The 26,517-nt window shown below is 44.0% G+C and overlaps 1 protein-coding gene across 1 annotated transcript in view; it reads right to left on the reverse strand.

Annotated features, from left to right (window-relative positions):
* zzef1 (zinc finger, ZZ-type with EF hand domain 1) overlaps positions 1-26,517 on the reverse strand; it is a 49,972-nt gene that overhangs the window by 14,584 nt on the left and 8,871 nt on the right. Inside the window, exons 13-53 of the mRNA XM_080749174.1 lie at positions 25,543-25,648; positions 24,344-24,595; positions 24,043-24,134; positions 23,296-23,507; positions 22,935-23,068; positions 22,683-22,753; positions 22,460-22,574; positions 20,927-21,089; positions 20,660-20,781; positions 20,443-20,565; positions 20,034-20,203; positions 19,870-19,951; positions 19,166-19,367; positions 18,728-18,852; positions 18,405-18,642; positions 18,131-18,210; positions 17,531-17,621; positions 16,950-17,436; positions 16,673-16,837; positions 16,132-16,251; positions 15,410-15,571; positions 15,024-15,156; positions 13,494-13,632; positions 12,674-12,839; positions 12,101-12,363; positions 11,712-11,884; positions 11,373-11,568; positions 10,168-10,340; positions 9,752-10,032; positions 8,548-8,722; positions 8,268-8,400; positions 7,935-8,149; positions 7,059-7,367; positions 5,843-5,943; positions 5,563-5,698; positions 4,904-5,263; positions 4,535-4,678; positions 4,133-4,301; positions 3,945-4,043; positions 3,361-3,526; positions 1,741-1,891 (exon numbers count right to left, since the gene is read on the reverse strand). Of these exons, the coding sequence (XP_080605300.1) occupies positions 1,741-1,891; positions 3,361-3,526; positions 3,945-4,043; positions 4,133-4,301; positions 4,535-4,678; positions 4,904-5,263; positions 5,563-5,698; positions 5,843-5,943; positions 7,059-7,367; positions 7,935-8,149; positions 8,268-8,400; positions 8,548-8,722; positions 9,752-10,032; positions 10,168-10,340; positions 11,373-11,568; positions 11,712-11,884; positions 12,101-12,363; positions 12,674-12,839; positions 13,494-13,632; positions 15,024-15,156; positions 15,410-15,571; positions 16,132-16,251; positions 16,673-16,837; positions 16,950-17,436; positions 17,531-17,621; positions 18,131-18,210; positions 18,405-18,642; positions 18,728-18,852; positions 19,166-19,367; positions 19,870-19,951; positions 20,034-20,203; positions 20,443-20,565; positions 20,660-20,781; positions 20,927-21,089; positions 22,460-22,574; positions 22,683-22,753; positions 22,935-23,068; positions 23,296-23,507; positions 24,043-24,134; positions 24,344-24,595; positions 25,543-25,648 (6,994 nt within the window). The remainder of the gene's footprint in view (positions 1-1,740; positions 1,892-3,360; positions 3,527-3,944; positions 4,044-4,132; positions 4,302-4,534; positions 4,679-4,903; positions 5,264-5,562; positions 5,699-5,842; positions 5,944-7,058; positions 7,368-7,934; positions 8,150-8,267; positions 8,401-8,547; positions 8,723-9,751; positions 10,033-10,167; positions 10,341-11,372; positions 11,569-11,711; positions 11,885-12,100; positions 12,364-12,673; positions 12,840-13,493; positions 13,633-15,023; positions 15,157-15,409; positions 15,572-16,131; positions 16,252-16,672; positions 16,838-16,949; positions 17,437-17,530; positions 17,622-18,130; positions 18,211-18,404; positions 18,643-18,727; positions 18,853-19,165; positions 19,368-19,869; positions 19,952-20,033; positions 20,204-20,442; positions 20,566-20,659; positions 20,782-20,926; positions 21,090-22,459; positions 22,575-22,682; positions 22,754-22,934; positions 23,069-23,295; positions 23,508-24,042; positions 24,135-24,343; positions 24,596-25,542; positions 25,649-26,517) is intronic.

Genomic DNA, 26,517 nt, shown 5'->3' on the forward strand with positions numbered 1-26,517 from the left:
AGCACTGCCTGCGATCTTGACATTTTGTACATTTATAGCCATTGTTTTCTGGCTTGAAGCGAGCCCACAATTGTTTCGAAGGAACAATATTTTTCTAGTTTTTTTTTTGAAGTCCGCAGACTGGGAAAAAATACTCTTAAGTCCACCAACGAAGTCAAGAATTGACGTTCTTCTAACTTGACACATGCTGCTATGCGTTGACCACAACAGATGGCTATTATAGTGCTAGCTAGTAGTAGCTGCTTGCTACTACATTTTTCCTTCACATGTTAACGTCAGGACAGACAGACAGACAGACAGACAGACAGACAGACAGACAGTCTTTCCGTTTTTCTGCTGGGAAAACGCTGGAATGATCTCTGACTGTGTGCGTGTGTGATAAAGAGAGGGGGAGAGAAGGGAGACAGCGATGGAGAAAGAGCTTTGACTGCGTGCGTGTGTGTGTGTGTGTGTGTGTGTGTGTGTGTGTGCCGTGGTGATAGAGAGGGGGGGAGACGGCGACTGTTGCTCAAATGCACAGTGTGCGGACAGCTGTTGTCCAAACATTTTTATTTACCTGCCACAGTGTCATGATGTCATAGAAATGCCGTAATGCGATCTTATTACAGGGTTCCCACACATTTTTACCAATTAATTTCCAAAACTTTTCCAGAATATTTAACCAATTTCCAGGACTATATAACAATAATTCAGCCCAATAGCAAGTCGCTTACTCCTATGCGCAATCCCCAAAGACAGGTAGTGTATGCCAGTGGTTCTCAACCTTTTCAGGCTGTGACCCCCGAAATAATCATATTTTAACTGGGGACCAGGCACCCTGACGAGCACTAGGAGTTGAGGAATGTTGTATAACACGTTTCTATTGTGAAAATAGCAGATCTACATGCTCACAACGCCTCGCAAGCATGTAGATCGGCTATTTTCACAATTTCTGCCTCTAATATTTGACAATTTGGCCAATGTTTAATTTGTCATTTCAGAGGTATTAAAGTTGTACTATGTAACTTTTTTTATAAAACAAATCTTAAAATTCTCCTAACTATTAAATCACAAAAGTTTTAGAAGATCCGCGCCGTGAATTTCAGCCTGTAAAGCCTTCTCTGTATGTAAACTGAGATCCTTGCCGTGGACCGGATCTCGCGCCAAAATTGCGTCATCACACTACCGGCCAATCACAGCGAGGGTTATACAACTGCCGGCCAATCACAGCGCATCTTGAAGTGGGGTCGCTATGGCAGCCATATTTGTTGTCGCCCGTTTGTACCATCCCTTCTCTAGGTAATTTCGCCTACCAGGCAGGGTGAAGGAGTCCGTATCTCTGGAATTACTGAACGCACAGGAACAAGGGACCCCTTAAAAGATAGATCTCAGCGAGGTGGAGGCAGACGCGGGGGTCTGAAGGTACGAAAAACGTCCGAAAGACGCGGACGCGACCGCGGTTTGCTATAGGGCTAATGACCACTAGTTGGGCATCTTACACAGTATGGCTTTAACAAAATCAATAACCAAAGACAATGCATAGCTATCTTTTCCAGGACCTTCCAGGACCCTTGATCAATTCCAAAACTTTTCCAGTACTGGAAAAATATTTTTCTAATTTCAAAATATTTCCAGGAATTTCATGACCGTGGGAACCCCGTTATTAGAAATGAGACAGCATAGGAGTCTGAATCGAGATTGCGATCTATTTTCGATTAATCGCCCAACACTATTGGGAACCACCGATGTCATGTCACTCACATTGGCTCTGGACTCTGCGATGAAGAACAGTTCGGTGAGGGCTCTGTGGAGGGGCAGCAGCACAGTGATACTGGTGGGGTCCTGGCCCAGGCTGTTCTCCATGGTGAGGAAGAGCTGCCACAGCGGCCGCAGCAGGGTCAGCTCACAGGCCCTGCAACACAGGGAGGGAACAGAGAGATGACACAGCAGTATGCAGCACTTCAAGACCCATCAAACAGCATATTATATAGTCATTGGTTCGATTCCCGATCCAGACAACCTTTTCCACATGTCACTCCCGGGCTCTCCCCCAATTTCCTGTCGGTCTACTGTCCTATCCAATGAAGGCATAAAAGCCCAAAAACAAATCTTAAAAAAAGAAAAAAAGAAAAGTGCACTCATGGCCATATATGGCACTACTTTCGGTGCTGTCTGAATGCATATGGGTGCAACTTGGCGCCTTGTTATTTATATCAGGTCGCACTTGTTGGTGGTGACGTCACCAAGAACGATGCTCCCTTGTTGGCTAAAGGCCCTGCCTTTGCACCGTCGTCTGGAAACATAGACGGCACCGAAATTAGTATCGCACGCTCTGCTGGCACAGGTAAATGGCTCTTGCAGGATTTTACGTTGGGGCGCGGTGATGCCGTCACCATGGTCAGAAAGGACCAGAGTCTGAAGCTATGCAAATCCTCAAACATATCCCTTAGCTCATCTCCATGGCAACTATCAGGATATTAAGCTTCCGTAAAGCCTTTATGCAAACCCTGTGTGAAGTGAAATCCTGTGTCTCCTGGGACAACAACCGACACAGGCTTTAACAAGAAAAGGGGCGGCAGTGGCTCAGGAGGTAGAGCGAAGGTTCCAGGTTCAATCCCTGGCTCCTCCTGTATCACAGACTGAACCCTCATTGCTCCCGATGAGCAGGTTGGTGCCTTGCATGGTTTCCTCTGCTGTCGGTGTGTGAATGGGTGAACATGAAATACATTGTAAAGCGCTTTGGAGAAAAGAGCAGTATAAACGTAGTCCACATTTACCATTTAGAAAAGTGGGCTCCTCTGACAGCTGATGCTTATACCAAACTAAGAACAGCATGAGGGGTGTGTTTGTGTGTGTGTGTGTGTGTGTGTGTGTGTGTTAACGCTTGCGTTGCATTTACTGCAGGGGTCTTCAACAGGGGGTCCGGGACCCCTAGGGGGAGTAGAGTAGAGTTACTACAGGGCGGCCGCCAAATCTTTGTGTGATATGATCATGTTTTTTACATTAACCATTTGAACCCTCGCATCCCTATTCTGAGTGGAACATTAGCCAAAAATAGCTGACCTACAAGCTTACAACGCCACACAGTAAGCTTGTAGATCGGCTATTTTCGGCAAAGAGGTTTGTAGAGAGAAATGAAGAGCAGACATTCAAGTGGTTAAATGTCTGAAAACACAAATTAATCCACATGATGACAGTGCTGTCAAACAAGTCTAAGCTGTCTAAGAAATCTATGAACATTTTTAATCTGCAACACAATTCTATACAATATGTAGTGGGGGTCCCTGCTTCATCTCTCTCTCAGCTAAGGGGTCCCTGGCCTCAAAACGTTGAAGACCCCTAATTTAGTGATAGGAGTGGAATGGATGGGTAGAACCTCACGTTTCTGACTGACACTGCAGCAGGCGGAGCAACAGGTGGATGGCTTTCAGCCGCTGGTTCCCTGTCTGACGGCAGGCCACGCCCACCTGCCACTCCCAGATGTCAGACAGCGGCAGGTGGCTGAGCACCTGCTCATCAGCCAGCATCTGCTTCAGGATCTCAAACCCTGTTTAAAGTAAAACAACAACAATTTGGTCACTGTCGGGCAGAAACCTCTTATCTCCAAGTTTCAAATGTTTGTTTTTTGGTAAATTAAAGCCCTGCTTCTTCATACAAAAGTGTCACATAAAACTAAGAAATAAAATTAAGTTTATGTTTTTGATTGCTGGGTAATCATATTCAACGTGTCTGTCTGGCTTCAAAGAACTCGTGATGAGCTTTTAGCATCATATTGTACATTACTGCCTTTTTGACATCATTTTACAGTCATTTTATAATCTAAAAATGTTGCAAAGCAATATTCTGGGTACAAAGTCTACTTTTGGAATTTGGAATCACATTTCTATTATAATAATGAGCTGTTGCTGTTTTAAGTTTCTCAGTCACGTTCCTACCCCTGGATAAACAGTATACAATTATGTTACCTGTCTGAAAACGTCCTCTGTGGCCTCCTGTTACAGTGAACTTGTATCCCCACTCTGTGTTGCTCATGTCAGAAACAAACCTGTAGTGGAGGGTATCACCTGAGAGAGAAACGCACACGGCAAGTCACAGGTCAGTCACAACCACCTACAGTATGCATACACGAAGAGTCGAGAGTTGTGGTTCTTACCAGGAATTTCAAAGTCGGACCATTTCTGAGGGGAGCCACTGAAGTTGTGGAGATCCTGGAGGAAGTCACTGCTGCTGGCCATGATGAGCTCATCGCAGCCTTCCTCCGTATAGCAGCGCGAGTCAAACTTCACTGACAGATAGATGGCTCCAGGGATGTGCACCTTATCCTGCAGACACACACACAATGCAATCTCATCATGCAAATATTCCATTTTCCTCACCAAAACAGTATGCAATAGTTCTCCAAAACGGGTATCAGACCCAGAATTCTACTTTGTTGCCAGGTATACAATGAAATAAACAACAGTACAGGATGGTGCATTACATCGAACGACGACAGTATCCTTAGGATACCCGAATCAGTGCGTTGACTTGGTCGCAGGAATACTAGTTTACCCACCTCAAAGTTTGTGTTGTTATCATAGGGATGCTTGGACTCCCTGACCTGCACGGCCATCCCTGGTTCCTCCATGAACTGGCAGGCAGTTAGAGAGAGACTGCACAGCATGCTCTGACTGCAGCCCTTCAGCACCCTCTGGAGGATCTGATGGAACATAGCACGCACAACATGAGTATCAGTATGTAAGTACAGTATACACACACACACTGTACTGGAGCAATAAAATGTCCCTGAAATTTTAAAATGTCATAGAATGCAAGATTTTGACATACAGGGCAACATTTCCCCCTCTATTTTACACATTTCCTACACTGCTCCAAGTTATCACGCAAAACACGTAACACTAATGCAAACTCTCTCTCTCTCTACCTTCTCCCAGAGAGGTCTCTCCTCCAGTTGCATCAGCATGTCCAGAATGTAAGCCATGTGGGATGCTCCGCTGAGCTCCAGGGCCTCCTCGCTCAGTGCTGTACCGGCGGGCCAGTCGCCCAGCAGCGAGGCCAGCACGTGGCGAGCATACAGCGTGGCGATGGCCTGGTTCACCTTCACCAGGTACTGCCGGACGTTCCGGTTGCTGCGTGCGTCCAGCTCCTTGTGCAGGAGCGCCGAACTCTTGGTGCGCCTCTGCTTGGCATAGCTGAGCTGCAGGTCGCTCTCCGAGTTGGTGATGAGCTTCTGCGCAACGACGTTGATCTCCTCTGTGGCTTTCTCACAGTGACTAGGCTTGGACTGTGATGGATAAAGGGAAGAGAAGGAGTAGGAGATGGAGTAAAGGCCAATTTATACTCAACATTAAATACTGAACCTAAACAGGTACAGCCTGAGCCTGTTCTCTGCATGCATTTCTTCTGTCTTTAAGTACATTCTCTGAAAGCTTACGGATACACACCAAACAGAGCAGTACCAACAGTGTAGCCACCACGATCGCTTGAACTACATCTAGCATGACAAAGACTTGCTGGAACTTTTTAAAATTTTTCTAACGTTCCAAAAAAAGACTGCAAGTCAGTGTTTCACAAAAATCTCACCACGCAGGACACCACAATCATGTCGGTGTCCACAGCCTTGGTGCTCCTCTCCTCGGAGCGAGGGCGTTTGGTCGGCTGCCACTTCTGGGCCAGTGTGCGGATCGTTTCGTCCGTTTTGATCACATCTCCGTCAAATCTGACATAAAAAGTAATAGAAACATTCCCATGTAAAACATGAGGCTCCGTATTATGACGATAAAAAGAATATACAGGGAATACTGTATATGCATGACTGCTTGAATAGGAATGTTTGCCTGCAGTGTCAAAGTTAAACGCTGACCTCTTCTGCACCTCCAGGAAGAAGGAGTCAGTCCTCTTCATCTGCAGCTCGTACATGGCTCGCAAGATGTGCAGAGGTGCATTTAAGGCATCGTGGGTGATCTGTATCACACAAAAGGACATATTGAGATGCCTGGTATCAAATACTATAGCACACTGTAGACACTAAGCCGTATGACTCACTATTGATTTACAATAACTGGGAGGATAGATCGCCTCTAGATTATCCCTATTAGCCAGTCTCAAAAATCTGTGATTATTTCTTTTCACTCAAACTTAAATGATACCATTTTGTTTCCTCCGCAAAAGGAGGATGTGTAATGACTTCCGACTCCGTATGTAACAATCTTGAATATTCTTGATTCTTGAAGTAATGGCCAGTTTGCCATGATATTTTATTCACACATTCTAGAGATGCTCCAATTGCAATTTATGGGGCAGATACCGATCACCGATCAACTGGAATCAGTATCTGCCATACGGATATTCCCGATCACAGCATCAAATCCATAAATTCTTCTATTTATTGTGTTACTTTAGCAGCATTTATATATTTAATGATTCTTCTTATATTGACATTAAGTATAAACATTAGGAGATTGCAGGCTGAGGTCCTTTAGTATCCAATTCAACTTGTAGGAGTTGAAGCTGAGGTTACATTCAGTCCCACAGATAAATATTGCTGATAGAGGCATTATCAGCCGATCGTGATCACTCACCGATCAAACAGCACATCTTTAACACATTCATACTCTCAACATGACCTTCCCTCTAGCGCCACCATCTGGCCAAACTAGACACTTCCTCCAAATTTCAAACACGCAGAGTTACATTTTGTTTAATAGTAATCACGCAGTATCGAACCACACACGTTTTCTCTCGACTCGGGTAACCAGACTATCAGACATCACCGCCTGTTGTTGTCCGCTCCATGCTACCTGGTTGTCGTCGATAAGGTTCACGTCACATGAGCATGCACCAAGAAAGACTAAAACATGCTTGGTTTGATTGGAACCGCCAAGAACGAGAAAAAGACCGACTTAAGACTTTAGCTCAGACTACCAAACGGTTCGAGGTGAAAGGAGCGTTTGCAACTCAAGTGTTTTGAGACTTGAAGGAGAAAAAAATCCTGATATGGGACTTCCTCCTCTTTTCCCTCATCTGGCCCCCCACAGAACAGGGATGCTAGGGTTCCAGTGGTTCATTGGATTATTCACCTGGAAGCAGATTTTGGTCTCCTCGTCCAGGCCCTCCAGCGGGTCGGGCCGGTTGGGGTCGGGGTCGTCGGCGCAGCAGCTGGAGTGGTCCGAGTCGTGCTCCTTCTCCTGCTCTCGGTCGTCCCGCTCTGGGTCCTGGGCCATGGAGTGGATCTCTCTCTTGGAGCAGTAGAGCATGATGGAGAGGATCTCCAGGTCTCTGAGCAGCCACAGCTTGCTGAAGCCTGTGCCCTTGCTGCATTTCCTCACCAGCAGCTGGGTCAGACCAGACTGCTGAATGGCCTCCTGGGCCTGTTCCACTCCATGTTTCTACAGACAACAACAACACATAGCAAAAGAACAATATTTGAAATGTTGATACTTTACGCTGCTAGCCAGAATCCAAACATTGCTGTATTCCAACTTGTTTTGTTAACAGCACCGTAAACTAGGAGCGCTCTCAGTGCAATCTAAAGGACAACAGTTGAATGAAAAGGAGAACGTAATTAGCTACCTGGTGTACCAGGAATGGGAAGCATGAATATACTCTAAACAAATATAGAATCTATACAAAGTCCAAACCATATCCAAGTACTCCCCTTCCCTCGATGACCACACATGAAGCTAGATAGCATTTTTCTTTTTTTTTAGGTTTTAGAAGTTTTTTACTGATTAGGCCACCTGGTATATATATATTTGTTTTTCTAGATTGATATTCCTATGCATTTGTTGTATTGTTGTTGATGAACTGACATTATCTTGCTTATTATTATATTGATGTACTACCTGCTTATTGTAAGTCGCTTTGGATTAAAAGCGTCTGCTAAATGCCTAAACTGTAAGTTGCTTTCATATTTTTTCGTTAAAGATGATATCAGCCATTTATTTTTGTATTACCTTGAGTGTATTGTAGAGGCCCTTAAGGGCCAGAGAAAGGACCCAGGAAGCTTCCACTGCATCAGGGGAGTTGTTGTCCTGGCTGCCCTGCAGCAGGTGGCTGATGATGGCAGTGAAGTTGCTCAGATAGTGGGTGAGCGGGGCCTGGGGGGCGCTCTGTGGGAGAGCTACTGAGCTGCTTGAGTCCTGGGCCTGGATCAGCTGATAGTCCTTCACTGTAAAAGTACAAAGAACTCAGACTTTAGTGTCTATCGGCATAGGGACGCCTTTGATATGCAGTGCAGTTCTTCTGTGTGTGGGGAACGGGGGATAATGCACTAAAGCGCAACTGACCTGTTTTTCTCTTGCGTGTCTTGACATCTACCACTGCAGCGTGGTTCTTTTCTGTAAAGTGCTTGAGCAGGATCATGTGGTGCTGCTCGTTGGCGTTGTCGATAAACACCGACTGGGTGCCCATGCACAATACCTAGGAGAGATGAGATAGAGAGGGGGTTGAATCAGGCCAGGATGAGGCAGGTGACTGGTCCTCTGCAGATTAGCGACTGACACGATGTTATAGAACATGGATTTTAGTAAAGAAATAACAATAAAAAAGCAGTGAAGGGGGTCTAACCTCTGGGAAGCCCACCAAAACGAGCAGAGTGAACAGGTTGGTGCGTTTTAGTGTGCGTGGCAGCTGCTGGACACAGTGGTCGGTGAAGCAGGCGATGACTGGGCTCCACTGGGGACAGGCATTCAGGCTGCGCAATATGTCAGCCACAGAGCACGCCCAGTCCAGACCAATACGACTACACACACAGAACAGTGGAGGGAAAAATATATGTTTTATCAATAACAGCAGCAGTCCATAGCAGACTTTTACCAGATGTGTCTGGATATTAGAGCGAAATCATACCCAATTTGAAATTTTGCAGTTTGTTGCATAAGGTGCAGCATTTTATGAGCGGAGGAGCACTTTGGATATCATGTCCAGAGCATGTTCAGAGTTTATTGATGGCTGTGACTTTCAAACCTATCAACTGTTGCTGTGCTCTAACATTGTGTCATCAGGAAACCTAATTGAAACGTCGGTAAAAACGTTTGATCGATAAATCATTTTTGATCAAGCGGAATATTTATGAGCGGCGCTCCTCTGAATCTTCCCTTACAAGCACCGGCCAAAAAATGCTGGATGCCAAGAGCGCTGAAACGCAATACTCGCTCAAGCATGTCATTACCATAGAAATGCATGGCAGAAAGGCACTGGTAGCTCAAAAGAAAGATTAGACGGTTCCTAAGGCTGAACTTATAATACAACGTGGTGTAAATAACCCAGCTACAGCTAATAAAATTAATAATGGGTATGTTAGATTTAGGGTCAATGTGACAAGCACTGACAATACTGTGAACAACGGTCTATGCTTGCACATTGGCACACCTACAGTAAATCTATCAAAGCAGTTACTCATTTTATGCGCAGCTGCATCGCTTATTACTAAGCTTGCCGTGTATTTACCCTTCTGCAGTTTTTAACCTGTACTACAGAAAAACATACTACACAATCAACCTAGGGGTTCATGCTCCTCACTATGCTACAGTACAGTAGTAACATATGTACAGTATCTATATACTATATATATATATATATATATATTTATTTATTTTTTATTTTTTTTATTTTTTTTTATTTTAAGCTGGGTAGCTGAGGAGAATAAGTGATACTGTTATTCCACAAGTGCGTAATAACTGTGTGTGTACTACAAGATCCCCCAAGGTATTGTTAATGCATGTTGGGAGAGGTGAAAACGACACCCTAAAACCCATGACTGCCATTTTACCTGTCTAGGCAGACGGCTCCTAGGCTGAAGAGAAGCTGGGTGGTCTTCCAGCCAACCATGTCCGCTGCAACCGCCTCTCCTTGGTTGAGCAGCTCGTATTTGTCCGCCAGGGCCTCCACGACTGCGGCGTCAGCCTCGGGAGGAGTGATGCGGAGCAGCAGCTGGCCCAGAAGGCCCAGGGTCAGGTGGTAGGTCTCGTTGAGGCAGCCGGCGTTGGAGATGACAACTCTGAAGAGCTGGGGAAGGATGGGGCTCAGGCTGGACAGAGACAGAGTGCTGCCCTGATAGATCACACAAGAGAACAGGGATTAACAAATGTCAGGCATTCGATAAGATCACAATTCTGCAATGTTGATGTTTGAAAATAATTAACTATAGTATATTTGTAAAAGATATTTAAAACTTAAATCTCATACCGATTTGGCAGGAGGCAGCATGGCCGCCAGTAGTCCCAAGATCCTCTCTCTGGAGCACTCTGAAAACACATGCTCCTGTAGAGGCACCTGGGCCATCCTCTCCTGTGGTACCTTGACCACATCAGCACTGTCTGACGTCGGAGAGGTGACGGTTTCCAAACCAGATTCTGAAGCTACGGGCAAAAAATATATATACATATATTAAATGGTAAATGAAATGGTGTATTTATATAGCGCTTTTATCCAAGGTGCTTTACATAGATTGTGCATTACATTCACCCATTCACACACACATTCATACACTGATGGCGGAGGAAACCATGCAAGGCACCAACCTACTCACCGGGAGCAATTAGAGGTTCAGAGTCTTGCTCAAGGACACTTCCACATTACCTCAGGGGGAGCCCGGATTTGAACTGGGAACCCTTTTTGTTCTAAAGACGGTTTCTCTACCCCCTGAGCTATGCCGCCCCATAATAACACACACATAGTGGTGTCCCTGTTCAAACTTTAGCTATCGATAATAAGTTGCAATGTGTGCAGTTTGTTAACATCACAGAGCACTGCTTCTGCTTTGTGACATCACGCAGCAAAAGGCATACGCTGCAAGACTACTTTTCAGGAGACAGCCTTTTAATAATTATGCAAATCTCTATGTGCATGTGTATCTCTCCATCACACACATCTTGAGAACTGCCCTAACAATCAACTTCAAAGTCGCCACAGGACCGATATACCCATATATAGGAAAATACAGTATATTGAGATCTGGTTGTCCAGACCCGCCGATCTGACTGATACAGTATGCCAATATCAGTATATGATGGGGCATGCAATCCCAACTTGCAATGTTCACGACTTGCATTGTTCCTGAATAGGCCGTTGGGCAATGGTCACATACTGTATACAGTACACATACAAACAAACCCTGTTCTAAAATACAACAAATGCACACCCAACTATCTTCTAGTATCTGATAAACTAACACAATAACCTTGATTTATATTTCATTGCATGATGGCGTTCTGCCGTTCTCTGCCAAAAATAGCTGATCTACAATCACACAACACATCACGGATGCGACACATTGCAAGCGATCCTATTTCCGGTTTGTTAGACCGGCATACTACGAATGTAGCATACTTTAAATTTCACAGTATGCGGCATGCCATCAGACTAACTGAGGTAGTAGTGTCAGCTCTTACGTCGAACCACAGGAGAGAGGGTATCCTCACTGGAAACGGAGGGCGTCTGGCTGAGGCTGGACGAATCCAACGTGTCCTGAGTCACCAGCTTGCTCTTCTCCTCCTCCCCCACGTTGGGCCGAGAGGCTGCCTCAGAGAGAGCAGTGGGAGAAGCGCTCACCTCTTTAGATTTCTTCTCCTTGCTTGGCACTTTTCTCTAACGAAGGCCAGATGAATCAAGTTAAAGAACAGAAGGAGCAGCAAATATGTTAACTCACGGACCATTGTGTTAATTAAGAGAAACACAGGATGTATGGAAGTACTGAATATTAACAACAACATTAATAAACAACATGTCACCTTGTCCCTGGGCGACGAAGGTGAGCAAATGGCAGCCGTGCTGCCGGGTACGGAGGAGGTATCCGTGGTGGTGCTGAGATCCTGAGATGATTCGGGAGAGACTGGACCCAGCTCGCTGTCAGAGGTCGATTCGTTGGAGATCAGCAGCGACAACAGGGCAGACGAACGCAGACCTGTAAATGTATGGGAATGTTTGACAAAATAATTTGTTATCACTTTATCAATGTGGTAAACCCACAATAATTATGAAATAAACTCAATCTATACAAAAATGAACATAAATATATGCCAAACGCAGAAAGCCACTTGAAGGATCCAACTTCAAAATGGTAATTATATATTTCTAGGCTCAACTCTTTAACTCTTGACCTGAATTCAAAACTACCAACCTTTGCCTGTTTGTCCCTTGAGCAAGCACTCAGTTATGAGTTTGGAGCAACGTGTCTGCAGGTCTGAGGCCAGGGTCAGGGTGCTGGCGTCTAGACGCTCTCCCTCCAGCTGGCTTTTGCTGCTCAGGTCTGATGTGTACAGGGCCAGCGCTGCAAACAGCAGCCATGAGTAGTTGTGTATGTACGGCTGGATGAGACGGTGGCGGTCACTGATGCGTATGGTCACCATGGGGAACACTGTGATCCGATGGGTGGGCAGGTGGCTGGAGACCAAGAATTAAATGAGTGAGGTAATAGGAATATGTGTTAACCACTTAAGTTAAGAAAATAGACAATCTAAAAGCTCACACGTCGACATGTTGCTCATGTTGCTTTATTTTTATCTATAGTGTTAAGTGTTAAGAGTGTAACCAACAGAACCCTAGCATCCCTATTCTGAGCATAATAGGCAAACATTCAGCGAAAATAGAGATCTACAAAATCACAATGCCTCACATTGTAGAGCCCTGGCGGGCCCCGGTCAACAACAAAGTATATATTATAGGATTTAAAAGTTGAATTTGTAATTGCTACCTGTCGGGATACTTCTTTGCGTTATAACAGCCGAAGCACAAGTCGAAATCCTCGCACACGTTGCAGTTGATCCTGCTGCCGACAATCAGGCCCTGGCAGTGGTCACAGGCATATTCCATGTTCACCATCTCATGGTCATCCTCATGCCCCTCTGGCTTGGCACCGCCTGGGTCAACCAAACATTGATTGAAGACTTTATTAGAAGTTTGCATAGGAAAAGGTACAGTTTCATGACGGTACAGTTCACTGGTACAAGGTCTACTAAAAGGAGATCCATGAAAAGACTAAGCTTATTTCCACTGGAAACCATTGAAGTATCTCATATGACATTGAATGAACATTGAAACATGGACACACAACACTTAGAAACACTAGGAATGTTATATCCTACATACCAACAATGGGACATTTGAGGAGTCGAGAGAAAGGAGGAGACGTGTGTATGCGTTTGTACTTGAGCCTTAACTGCTCCTAATAGTTTGGAAGGTTAAATGGAGAGGAACTTTTTCACGTATGTGCAAAAGTATTTTGACCCCCTTTCCGCTTTCTCATATACATTTCTCAAAATGAAGTTGAAGATCTATGTTTGCTACTTTTAAGTGACCCTGTCATACAACGAAGTATAGAACAGCACATTTTGTAATGGTAAAAGTACACTGATTTTACGCCCTCTCCTCCGTTCATTTTTGAGTTTCTTTCTTTATCCTTTTTCATAGAATAGCGCAATTTATGAAAAAGTTCAAAGTTTTCAAAGCTGTTAGTAACAGTAACAACAAAGATATGATCAACCAAACACAGGTGGTTATGTGTGTGAACTCACTGAGGAAGCAGGTTTTGCAGAGGTCCATATCCATGCACTGCAGGCATCGATAGCGGTGCCAGGGAGCAATCCTCTCACAGCCGTCACATGACATCACCACGTTGAACAGGTCACAGTAGCGTGCTATGAACATGTGCATCTGGACAGAACCATCGAATAAAATGTATACATTTAGACTGCATGACTGTCCTTGGGATTTGCATTTCTTGAGATAACATTAATTAATGCAGTATATGAAATTGTCTTCCGAATATGTCTAAACTCTAAATCCTAATGCTAAACTAATACTTAAACTTAAAGGAGCTATAGTCAACTTTTTCTTGAAAAACGGATGCTAAAATAAAAATAATGTTTCGAAAATATTTTATAAAAAAAATAAGCTTCATATACCGGTATGTGTTTCTATTAAAAGATGACCACAAAAAGCGTAAAATAATGATAAAATAATCATTTTGGCCATTGTCGGGCTGACACTTTGTTTACATCCTAGTCTAACACTATCAAAGAATATTCTAGAATGTAAACAAAGTGTCAGCCTGACAAAAAGTTGACTATAGCTCCTTTAATACCTTAAAGTAAATATTTGGCCTATCATATGCTGAGGTTACTGAGATCCTGGTTCTTTTGCGCACAAACCACCGTCAAATATTTGCAGATATACACAGTGAATTTACAGTCTTTCATCACTACAAAAGGCATCCTCGATAACTTTTGTTTGCACTCTCAACAGCGAGGACAGCAAATATTTGAACAGAAACCAAAGATACTGTACATTGCAAACTGTGAATTTAACACTGTACAAGGTGGGTGGTGTAGAGGGTGTATTGAGCCATTACAGAGTACTAGATGGATGGTGCCATAACAATGTAATTCATGGTCCCATCACATTGAAATTCATACTCCATTTTTTTACTCATTGAAAACACACATCCCTGTTTATTACATGGATCAGGAAGATTTTGGCCAAACACATTTTTGCCCTATTTGTGGAGATAAGTGACCTACGGTCGCTTATCTCCCGATTAGGGAGCCTTACTGGTATATAGTACCGGTATTCAGCATGTTTGATGTAAAATATCAATTATCTAAATGAAAATGTAATCAAGCAACTTAAAAACTGCCAGGGGTTCACACAAAAGGCAGAGTAGACATTAAAATGACCACAGAAGTGTTTTGAAGTGAAATAAGGTGAAATACAGACAGTAAAGGTGGTTGTACACTGCTGCGTTTTTCGGGCCGAATATCGGAGTGAATTTCGGAGCACGCAAATAAAAAAATCAAACTCACGTTATGTCAGTCACGTTTGCACACTGCCGCCCGTTTCGCGCAACACTCGGTCCCTTGCTCTCTCTATCTCTCTCTCTCTCCTTGCCCTGATAAACGCATTTCGCAACGAAAAACGCAGCAGTGTGCAACCAGCTTAAATGTAAGATTCTGTTTTCCATCTTTTGTGTCATTCAGGCATGAGGTTCAGGCCCCCCCCCCCCAGGCAGTTATTTTCCCTTTAATATTATTAATATTATATTGTACCTTTCTCCTGTCGTCCATGGAGCCCTCCTCATCAATCTTGTCGTACCATTTCATAAACATCCCGTCCACACACTCATCCATCCAGTCCTGGTTTTTCTTGTAGTCTGCGATTTCATCCTCCTCTGTCCACTGACTGTCGAGTTGAAATCACATCAGAAAATGATTACTCTGTACATGATCTTTCTGTTTTCAGAAACATTTACTGTACTTCATACTCTTTCTGCTGCTTTTGACACATACAAGTTTACTAGAAAGGCCAATCACATCCATGAGCTTGGAAATCAGGCAATGAAACACCAAGTAATTTGGCCGGGTCTATTTTTCTAACAATTCTTTAAAAGCACCTCACGGTAGTGCACACTCTCTCTCTGCCATGTCTCAGTTACCTGATGGCAATGTCGTGAACGCTGATGTTTTCCTGTGACATGCTGAGCAGGAGGTCGGGCAGCTTGATCTGTAAGAACAGAGCGAGGTCCTGCACCCCCCAGTGCATGTCTAGAAGGTGCAGCAAGCAGGTCTGCACACAGGACAGGGCCGGCAGAAGCGCTCTGTGGACAAGGACAGATGGAGACATAATATAAAGCATGTATGATGTGTTTAGAGCAGGGGTTTTCAAAGTGGGTGACGGGGCACCCTGGGGTGCCGCGAGATAAGTTATTTTCAGTCAGTTCTAACCAAAATGGCTATTATCTCAACGTTTTCCTCGTATCGTATCTCCAAGTTTCAAATGTGTACGTCTTTTGGTAAAGCAAAGCCCTGCTTCATCATACAAGACTGTCGCACAAAACTAGTGAAAACAGCCGATCTACAAGCACACAACGCCTTGCGATGCGAGGCGTTGTGTGCTTGTAGATCGGCTGTTTTCACTAGTTTAGTATATTTTATAGATGATAAATATGAATGGTTTTGAACATACAAGGAAAGAATTATAATGTAGGGGTGCCTCGGATTAAAAAAATATTCATGGGGTGCCCTGAGACAAAAAGGTTTGGGAACCCCTGGTTTAGAGGGTAGCTGCGCATTGATCATTTACAAATGATCATCTTATCACTTGGGGAAACCCCACCTCAGGGAGAGTATGGTGTTAGCTAGAAAGAAAGAGCCTTACTTCTCATTGAGGCTGCTGAAACCTTGCACTGCCTCCACCAGCATCAGCACCAGCTTGTGGTAGGAGCACTGGACCTCCTCTCTCAGCTCCTGCCCGCTGCTGGACAACTGAGAGTAATAACTGGTAGGACGGAGAAGGAAGAGGATACATTGAATAGAGCTAATAGTTACAATGATTATCTAATCCCTAAAGGGGGAATACCAAGGGAAACATCATGCAAGGCCCTTCCATAGATTCATTAATCATCTGTAACTGTCTGCAAAATCCAACAGTGATTATGGGACTTGGATCAGTGATGTCATAGGGGTACAATGGCATTGAATCAACGGGACATTACAGTAATTCCCAAAGGATAAAACTATTAGCCTAAGCGAGAAAGTAAATTTACTAGGTATAGAAACAAACATTATATGGATCCACAGTTGGGGGGTGGGGTTCATCCTCACAACATGTCCACTGCACTTTCTTGATCAATAGTACAAAATCTATATTATAAATCCTTATCCTTATATAGACTGACTGGTATTCTCATTCTAAATACCTAGTGAAGTCTTTCTGGCATGCCAGCAGCTCCTGTAGGAATAGAATGCATGGAGCTTGGAAGAGATGTGGCGTTCCCAGGGACTGCAGACACTGTTGAACCGTCTCCAGGACCTTGCACACGCTCAGAGCCTGGGCTTTGTTTAAGGACAAGGTCTGCAGAATGCTGCAAAATAATATTCACATTGTTTGTTAGGAATCACAAGGAACTGGGGATGGGGATTGTGTAACTCTGCCGCATGACGGAGTATAAATGAAATGAAGCAATCATTACACACCTGGCAGTGGTGAGAGCCTGGTCCTTCATGTAGTTGAGGATGTCTTTGAGTATGGGGTAGCGCTCTTTGACCGAGGGTGCTGTGCGTGGCTCCTCCAATGAGCGGTAGGAGAGCAAGCGCAAGCATCCCCGACTAAAGGTGGCTTTGCGGGGGAAAGTGGAAGGGGATGCTGGCTCCCCTGTCTGGGATGAGACACTCTCTGTGGATCCCCTGCGGCCATGGCTGCTGGACACGGGCCCCGCCTCAGAGGACGAGGAACTTGGTGCCTGAGCCTTAAGACCTTTGGCCTCATCGTCTCCCTCGGGTGCTGCTGCCTGGGTGCCTGCCGCGGGGCTCGCCTGGAACACTCCTTCTGACAGTGAACCGGAGCGGAGGAGTGGAGCGCTGCTGCCCTCTGCTGTGGAAGTGGAGGCATCGCCGTCCTGGAAAGCTGCTCCGCTGGGGGCAAACCTGAACAGCAGCAGGCTTTTCTCGATGCAAACCTCAGCTGTAGGGAGACATGACATAAGAGTAAAATGGCTGCGATATGGTTACAACAGCGGAATACAGAATACTGTACAAAGAAAAGGCAGTTTCCTCACCCAGCGTCTCCATCGTGACCTCCCCATGAACCCCTTCCTTCTCATCAGGAACATTCATTTTGCCAACCAGGTATCTCTGCTTCATTTCCAACTTGCAAAAAAAAAAAAAAAGACACATGTATTAACTTTCAATAGTATTTTTTTTAAAATCAAAACTGTACTGTAGTAGTCAGTGTTGTTGTAGGTGATACATATACGGTATAATATATAATAAATAATTTCTGTAAGCCCACTACAAAATGAGCAGTGATAAGTGATGATGTCCCCAGCAATATTGATCCCCACCAAAACCTTTACGTATATAGCTCTATGGGCCAGGCTACAGGAGTGCGGGAAGATGTGCGTATTTTCCTCTTGGACGCATGGTCTGGGTATGTTTTAATATTACTCCTCTTAACAAAACGCCCATCGAAGAAAATGTACCAACTGTATATTAAAGCATTAACTCTTAAATATGATGTTGTTGGTTTCATCATTTTATTTAGCCTATTATTATAGCCTGTATGCATGCATGTGTTTATGCATGTGTTTGTACATGCATGCATATGTTTGTGCATGACTCGGTGAGTCAATTAGATGAGTACTTCCAAAATCACTCACCATCCATGTTCTGATGCCATCGGCCAGGGTGTACACGTGGACAAAGTCTTCATTCAGACATGGCTTACCGGCCTGATTGACTACTTATACAAAAACAAGGAGAGGAGAAAAACACGGTGAGGAGAAATCATGCTTTATCTTGATGAGCCACTCAAGTAAATGAACATTACATTTTACTAAGATTAGCTCCATTAAAGCAGGAATCCTACAAAAACTATAACCATGAATATTGTAGTTTTATGCCCTGTGACCACTAATTATAATAAACCATTACCATAGTTTTTTAGGGCATTGCTCAGGGCAGGTGTGTGGTATACCATGGCTGCCCAGATGGCATTCACAGCCTGGTCGACCTTTGGCCCGGTGCCTATCTCATTCCTCATTGGTTGCTTTCTACAGGACTGCATGAGGGTCCTCATCAGCTCGGTTCTGCTATCAGTTGGATCCTGTGAAGGATTCCATCTGGCAAAGTCTTCCAGGAAGCTTGTGAATTCTTCAGCATGGCATGTCTGCTGTGCAAAAGAAAACTCGCTTACAGTAAGCATTGAGATGACTACATATAATACACCACTACAATAAACTCTTCAGAGATCATACCTGGTTTGTTTGTGTACCCACATCCTTTGATTCATGCAGTCCGTGTTTGAAAACTGGTTTCCATAAAGGTGAGGACTGAACATGGGACATCTTCCCTGCTGGGAGCTCCTTCACACTGCGAATCTCTGTTAGGGATAGAGAAAGAATATTGGTTATACAAAGGCCAGCACGAAAACTTTTAAAGCAGTCTAAATGGCAAACACTCCATGTAATGTTGTTTTTCATTTTCTCCTCAGTTTAGTCATTGCCAATTCCCCCAATATTTATATAGTCCCTGTCACTGCCAACCACTACATGGAATAGCTAGTACAGAAAACAGAGAACACCTGCTTCTGCTTGGCTTCCAACCCATGAACACGACCAATTCCAGCCAAGCCGGAGTCACTGCGGAGAAACCCCAGCCTGTTGACAAGAGCCTGTCAGACCATGAAGTCTCACCATGTGGGGACTTCAGGGCCATCGTCCTAGACGCCAAGCGACCCATGAGGCGAGCCACCAGCAGCTGCAGGTCCGACATCCAGGAGACTGTGATGTCTGGCAGGCCCAGGGCCGTCACAGAGAACTTGTAGCCCCACTCATTGTTGCTGCTGTCGGAGTGGAAAAGGAACTGCAGCTGAGGGCCCGTGTCAAACGTTACTTTCTGCAGGAGAGCAGGAGAAGAGACTAGTGTGAGCCAAGGAAGAGATGCTGGAGGTTTGATGATCTTTCTCTTGTGCTGACGTTAAGACACTGGATCTCAACGTCTAGTCTAGAGACCACCAGTCCAAACAGACCATTGTTCAAATGGAACCAAATGGACCAAACTTCTGGGTCCATTTTAGGGTGCACGACATTTGTCTTAATTTTTGCAAAGTTAAATAAGTGCTCAAGATTTTACACTGCAGATTGTAGTTCCAGTATAATTTAAGTTCAGTGATTCTCAACCTTTTACATTTAAAGGACCCCCATTTTTATATGCATTAGGCCATGGACCCCAATTTGATATGTATTTATTTATTTATGAGACTCTACACAGTAAGATCCTCAGTGTTAAATTAACTCAGATTTAACAACCCATAAGGGTCCATTTCAACCCCTTGTGTAACCCGGACCCTATGTTGAGAACCAGTGTGTTAATAAACATGTTGGTGGTGCCGTCTTACCTTTGGCCACTTCTCTGTTCCCACCTTCATGTCATAACGAACCTTTCCACCTCTGGCATCAGTGAACTCCAGGTAGTCGTACCTGGGAATATTCAGAGAGCACTGGTAAATGTCATGTGTTCGTGCACTGTAAATAATGTCTAAGGTTTTACTTTGCCATTCACCTTTTCTCTGTCTCACAGCGTTCGTCGAATTCCACCTCAAAGGAGGTGGCGCCCGGGCAGGCAAAGATGGTGGTCTCATGACGGCTGTTCTCATAGTTGTGAGGCGACTCCATGTTCCAGGTTCTCAGGACTACCGGCTGCTGTGGCTGTTGACAGCTTTCCTGGTCCACCTGAAACAAGGATTGTTAAAACAATTATCCACTTATACCTTGTTGACCTGTGTCATACTACAAGGCCTGCCAGGTTTTTGCCTCTATATCAAATCTCTTCGCTGAAAAAAGCAGATCTTCAAGCTCACACATACACACACACGAGACGGATGGACAGGGGCGAAAACATTGTTTCCCTCCTTTGCGGAGACAATGACTAAATCGTCCCACAGAAATGACCTGTTTGAGTGTAAGCTCACCTTGGAGAAGATGTCTCCTGTATCACTGGAGAGATTTTTCAGAAGCTCCACCAGAGAAGAGAAGCTCTTCAGCAGCATACTGTGGGGGATGTCCAAGGAGCACAGCTCCAGGAGGAATATCATCTGATGAGGGACAACACTTATTATATGCATCGACTGTTCAAATGACACTGCACTGGCTTTTCTTGTTAACATTATTTACAACAAAATGCATTACCAGTTGTCTGGTCACCATGGCCAGGATGGAGCTGCTCAGTTTGTCTGTGATTTCAGCCCCACTATATTTCTCCAACAGGGAACTCAGCACAGCCTTGGTGCTGCCCAAGAACTGATCCACATCTGTATATGGAGGAAGAGATGGGATGCATACATTTTGAGTATGCAAATAATACAAATCTGACCACTGAATCGCAATGCAATCCCTTTCTGTTCAGCCATTCTTTAAACTGTTGAGCACACTGAGTCAGTGTTTATGTTTACTCACATTTGAGCAGGATATCCCTGGCCAGCTCTGCAGCGGTGGAGGAGGCCCCTGCTTTGAGGTGCAGGTAGCACCAGGAGAGGAGGCTGCCCTGCAGAGCCCAGAAGAGAGACAGCAGCACGGTGCGGCTGGCACCGCCGCTCACATCCACCATCATCACCTCACACTGGAGAGGAAGACACCACATGAGCACCCTTTACATGTATGTTTTGGGTTGTTGGTTAAGGCAGGGGTCTTCAACGCTTGAAACAGGGACCCCCACAACCTTTTCATAGATTCCATATAGTTTCATCGTTGGACAGCACAATCATCAGTGTATTTTGGATTCATGTCAATTTGTGTTTTCAGATATTTAACCACTTGAACCGTCAATACTTAATAAACTTGACCTTTCACTCTGTACTTGGTCTGCTCTTTTTCCCCTCTACACCAAACCTCTTTGCTGAAAATAGCTGCTCTACAAGATCACAACGCCTTGCAGCGCGAGGCGTTGGCGTTGTGATCTTGTAGAGCAGCTTGTAGATCTGCTATTTTTGGCTAAAGTTCTCAGAATATGGACACTAGGGTTCAAGTGCATGCATATAAAAAAGGAGAAACAAAGTTTCTATCACACAAAGATTTTTGGGAGTCCGGGACCCCCTGTTGAAGACCCTTGGGTTAAGGGCAAATAAAACAATTCAGAAGAGCATCCACTCTAAAGCTGTGGATCATTGTACACCACATAATTGCTCTGATGAAGGCTACAAGCCTTGAACACATTAGCAGCTGGAAGATTAAAGAAAAGTGTCAATTGAGCTACTTTGTCTTTCATCTATTATTTTGTTGTAAACTTTTTTTTTTAAATATATATATCTAGTATGCCATGAAAAAGATGCTCCAACAACAACAATAATCCTTCCTTGTTTTCCTAAAACCTGTGAGCCTGTGTTAGATAGGCATGGTATGCAGGGAGGATCCTAGGGTCACAGCTGGTACAGGTGAGAGACAGCTTTTGTTTTAGGACTGGGAAACAAGCTGAATAGAGAATTGTTTTACTTTAGACCAATTATGAGTTTGCTATTTGTATGATGTCTGACTGTTACAGCTCTGTAAATAAACATTATCTTTTATCATTGCATCCTGAGGAAGGTTTCCGTTAGCGGGTACATATCTGCCATTGACCGATAACATTTTAAATTGACTGTTAATTATAAACATCACCAGCCACTGTGGCCAGCTGGGAAAATGCTGTTATTATTTTATAATTTAAGCCTATTATTAAAATTATTATTTGGATAAAGTAACACAACGTTGCAATATGTTGTTTACAACCTATCATAATCATTGAAAATGTTATCATGAAATGTAAGTGTGGGTTAATTCCCGACAGCCTACTGTGCTTGCTGCAGTTATCTGATACAGTAGATCAGCCTATTCGTCGCACAATGTAGGACTAGGCTGAAATCACAGTTAACATGAACAGAGGTCATTAAAGTAGAACTTTTAGCCGATTGTGCATCAGTGATATTTCCATGAAGGAAATGAAGGACATCTGACCTCTCTGGTTGCTACTAGAAGCAGGGTCTCCATAACGGACAGGATGGGGCTGATGTCAAAGTCTGAGGGCGCTCCTTTGGGCGGGAGCAAGAGAAGGCCGCTAGGATCCTGGTCACTATAGGGACAAGATGAAAGGAAAAACCATGCTCCAGTTTGCTGTAATACACTGGGTTGCAGGTGCATTGTGGATGTATCTGATGTGCATGAATCAACACATGCTTACCTGAAGTAATTACATAGAGATGCAAAGGTCACCTTCACTGACTTAGGCTGATCCTCTTCTGTGATGTTTTTCTGGGAGAAAAACAAAAGTATATAATATTTAGTGATAAATATTCTTTCAAAAAGAACACAGTAAAATCCTCATTGTTAATCAAACTTTTATGCAAATGTTTACACTCTCTGCAGTTCAATTAAGAGATTAATTGGATTTTGCTGTGAAGGAAAGGGAAGGGGAATTGTTTCACAGTCTTACCATCATGTGGAAGAGTTTGTCCCTCCTGCTGTGTTTATCGGGGAAGAAGACAGCCGCTCCATTAAGAATGGCCTTGGTCGCCTCCTTCTGCAAGACTTTCTCCACCATCTCCTCCGCCTCAGGAGCGTCCACGACTAACAGAACAACAACAACACTCAGTCTCACGTTCACAAACTACATTTTCAGAATTAGGACACAGATCATGACTTACTGTACATACTGCCAAAACAATACAGGGTTTTCCTAGAGGAGAAATCTTTTCTACAAGAATCTAAAATGCACAAAGGATTAACTACATCCGAAGTAGCTCTAGTCTAGAAGGACATTTTGGTGTGTCAATGATGCAGGGTGGAGGTCTTACTGTGGCAGAGGTGAGTGTAGAGCTCCCACACAGCTCTGGCAGGGTCAGACTGAGGGTCAGCACTGTTGGATGGAGATGGACATGGCTCTGCAGCTGCTGCCTCCATCCCCTCCTCTGGTTCACAGGTTTCCAGAGGGTTGGGGAGCATGGGGAAACAGTTCTGAAGCAGCTGGAGCAGGAGAACTCTGCTCTTCATCACCTCCTCTCCCTCACTGAACACATACGCACATTAACAAGCACACAAATCAACATCAGACATTATGCCTTAATGGGACATACTGGTGAATGAATCCACTCAGTCAAGTTTTGATTCCTGAACACAAATAGGAACACAAATGGAAATTATCCTTGCTTTTAAAGGTGCTCTTTGACCTCTGAACTGCCCTAAAGCACTAATATAGTTTAATAGTTACATTTTAAATGATTTATTTCATTTCTTATGTCATACAGTGCAATGACTATGTATTTACTTATGCAAGAATTGGAATGTGAAGGAACACAAAACACTTTTATGAGTGATGTTATTATCTGCTGTTTTACTTATTGTGAAGGATCATGATATCCGAACTACTATCGAATCAAAGACTTCGCACTGAGCGGGCAAATATGGATGGAACTGAAATCTGGCCTGAGAAGATTGGATATTTTTAGATCTCTAAAATGACTAGTGTAACCATAACCTAAGACACTGGTCAAGCCAATGGCATTTAGCAGGCACAGGGTATGAAGAACAGTCCAACTACTCACATCTCCCCGAGTTTACTGTAGAAGTTCCAGAACAGGGTGAGGTTGAGACCACTGAAGTCCAGGAGCATCTTCTGTTTGAAGTGCGACACATCCTACAGAAAAGCAGAAAACAGTTCACCGTTATTATGCCCGATTTATACTTTGTCGCGCATCATGTTGCACACCAGAAATAGACGGTCTACAAGCTGCAATGAGACGTGTTGCGAGCTTGTAGATCTGCTATTGTTGGCACGACACCGCTGCGCAACTAAGTATAAATCAGGCCTTCGACAGGGAAATTATGTGGCAGGATGATTAATACCTTGAGTGGTCTTGAGTAGTGATGAGCGGTTACCATGTCTCGTGTAAGCTGCTGGATGAAGAATAACGTCTTGTTCAGCAGGGCAAGTCCGGTGACTGCATCACTATCTGAGCCTTCTGCCTCTGGGCTGAGGTCGTCCAGGTCTCCCAGCCTCTCAGCCCCCAGGCACAGGTAACCACTGAAGCTAAGGGACTGTACGCCCAGGCGCTCGGCAGAGTCCTGCCTGGCACACAGGAACTTCACCATGACAAACTGTGAAGACATGGTGATGGACAATATACCATGTTAATGGTGGATGCTTTAACGGACAATATACCATGTTAACAGAGCGGCATGATGCTTTGACCCACTCTGGAACAGTTATGGCTGTAGGAAACATGCACATTAACACTCTAAAGCAGGGGTCTTCAACAGGGGGTCCGGGACCTCTAGGGGGTCCTCAGAGTTACTACACGGGATCCTCCAAATCTCCCAATCAATTTTATATTAACAACTTGAACCCTAGTGTCCATATTCTGAGAACTGTAGCCAAAAATAGCAGATCTACAAGCTCACAAGAGCTTGTAGATCTGCTGTTTTCGGCAAAGAGGTTTGGTGTAGATGAGAAAAAGAGCAGACTAAGTACACAGTAAAAGGTCAAGTGTATGGGGCTGTTAAGTATGACATCATTTTGTAGGCAGAGGAGAATTTCTGCCCACAGTTTCCGTGAATCTTTTTACAATTTTTACTATTTACACATTTTTCTTCTCTTTGTTGTTGAAAGGAAAGTGTTAGAATTATACTTTAGTCGTTATTTTTGTCTCGGATCTGTTGAAATAGCGAGGGAAAGAAAATGCTCTGGGGGCAGAGTTCTCCTCTGCCTACAAAATGATGTCACGGCTTAAAAGCCCCATTATAGGTAATGACAGCTCAAGTGGTTAAATATCTGAAAACACAAATTGACATGAATCCAAAATAAACTGATGATTGTGCAGTCAAACGATGAAACGAACTTTATATGGAATCTATGAAAAGCTTGTGGGGGTCCCTGCTTCTCTCACTCAACTAAGGGGTCCTTGGCCTGAAAACGTTGAAGACCCCTGCTCTAGAGAAGCATAAAGCTGTTAACACATGAAAAAGGTGAGTTAAAATTAAAATGGGTCCCAAAAAATGCATATTGTGTATTATTTAATGGATGTGAAGCCAGGGGCAGCACAGACCTTTGCAACACGACACTGTTGCAGCTTGATCTCCACGTCATTCCAGTCATCTTCCAGCTCAAACCAGCCAATGGGCTCATCCTCAGACTGGGCTGGAATCCTCACACTGCAGGATCAGATGACATGGGCAGTAAGCTATTTGCATAGATAAACCATTCCCATGGAGGCCAGGCCTTGCACGACACCGAAACAGACCTCATTTGTTGATTAATGTGAAATGGCCGCGGTAGGCTACCGTCCGTCAAGACAGCTCAACCGCTACAGAGCAATAGATCCAGAGAAAATAACAAGCAATGTTTTGTTACTCCATTGATGCTAACGTCCAGTGGGTTTTTTAGAGCACTTTTACGGGAGCTGTCTCTACGGTACACACCCGCGCGACCCCTCATCAGTTTACAGACATAAAAACAAGGTACAAAAGAACGAGCCAAAGAACGTACAATTGGCATCGCGCCGCCGGGAAAAATGGGGCGAACGGGAACGTCCAAAGCGGTTATAGAGTTAAGAGCCATTAAAAAAAACATGGACAATTGGAAAAATAGAAGGAAAACCCAACAGACAAAATAAAAAGTGTGATGGCACCCTAATTATAATTACCGGTATGCCTGTACAGATTGTACTTTTTCCTCTAGTGTTATGCTGCTATTCTGTAGACATGGTTTGCCTTATTGCAGTCTCTTCAGTTGTTCTTATGCTGATGTTGCCATTGCTGCCGTATTCATTTTCTTTTTCTTATCCTTATTTTTCCTAACCTTTAATATCTTATCTTATCTTAATCTTTCTTAGTTTCATTATGGCTAGTGTTGTTATGTTGCACATTAATTTTGCAGACCTCACACACTGAATTTCACTGCTTGTTCTTTTTCATTTATGACTTTCAGGTGAGATTGAGAACAGGTCAAGTCAAGCTTATTTGTATAGACACTGTTAAATTAAAATGGTTTTACAGGCCCAGACTTAAAGGAAACGAAACAA

This window comes from Nannobrachium achirus (genome assembly GCF_963921795.1).
Source record: "Nannobrachium achirus genome assembly, chromosome: 19".
Classification (NCBI taxonomy): Eukaryota; Metazoa; Chordata; class Actinopteri; order Myctophiformes; family Myctophidae; genus Nannobrachium; species Nannobrachium achirus.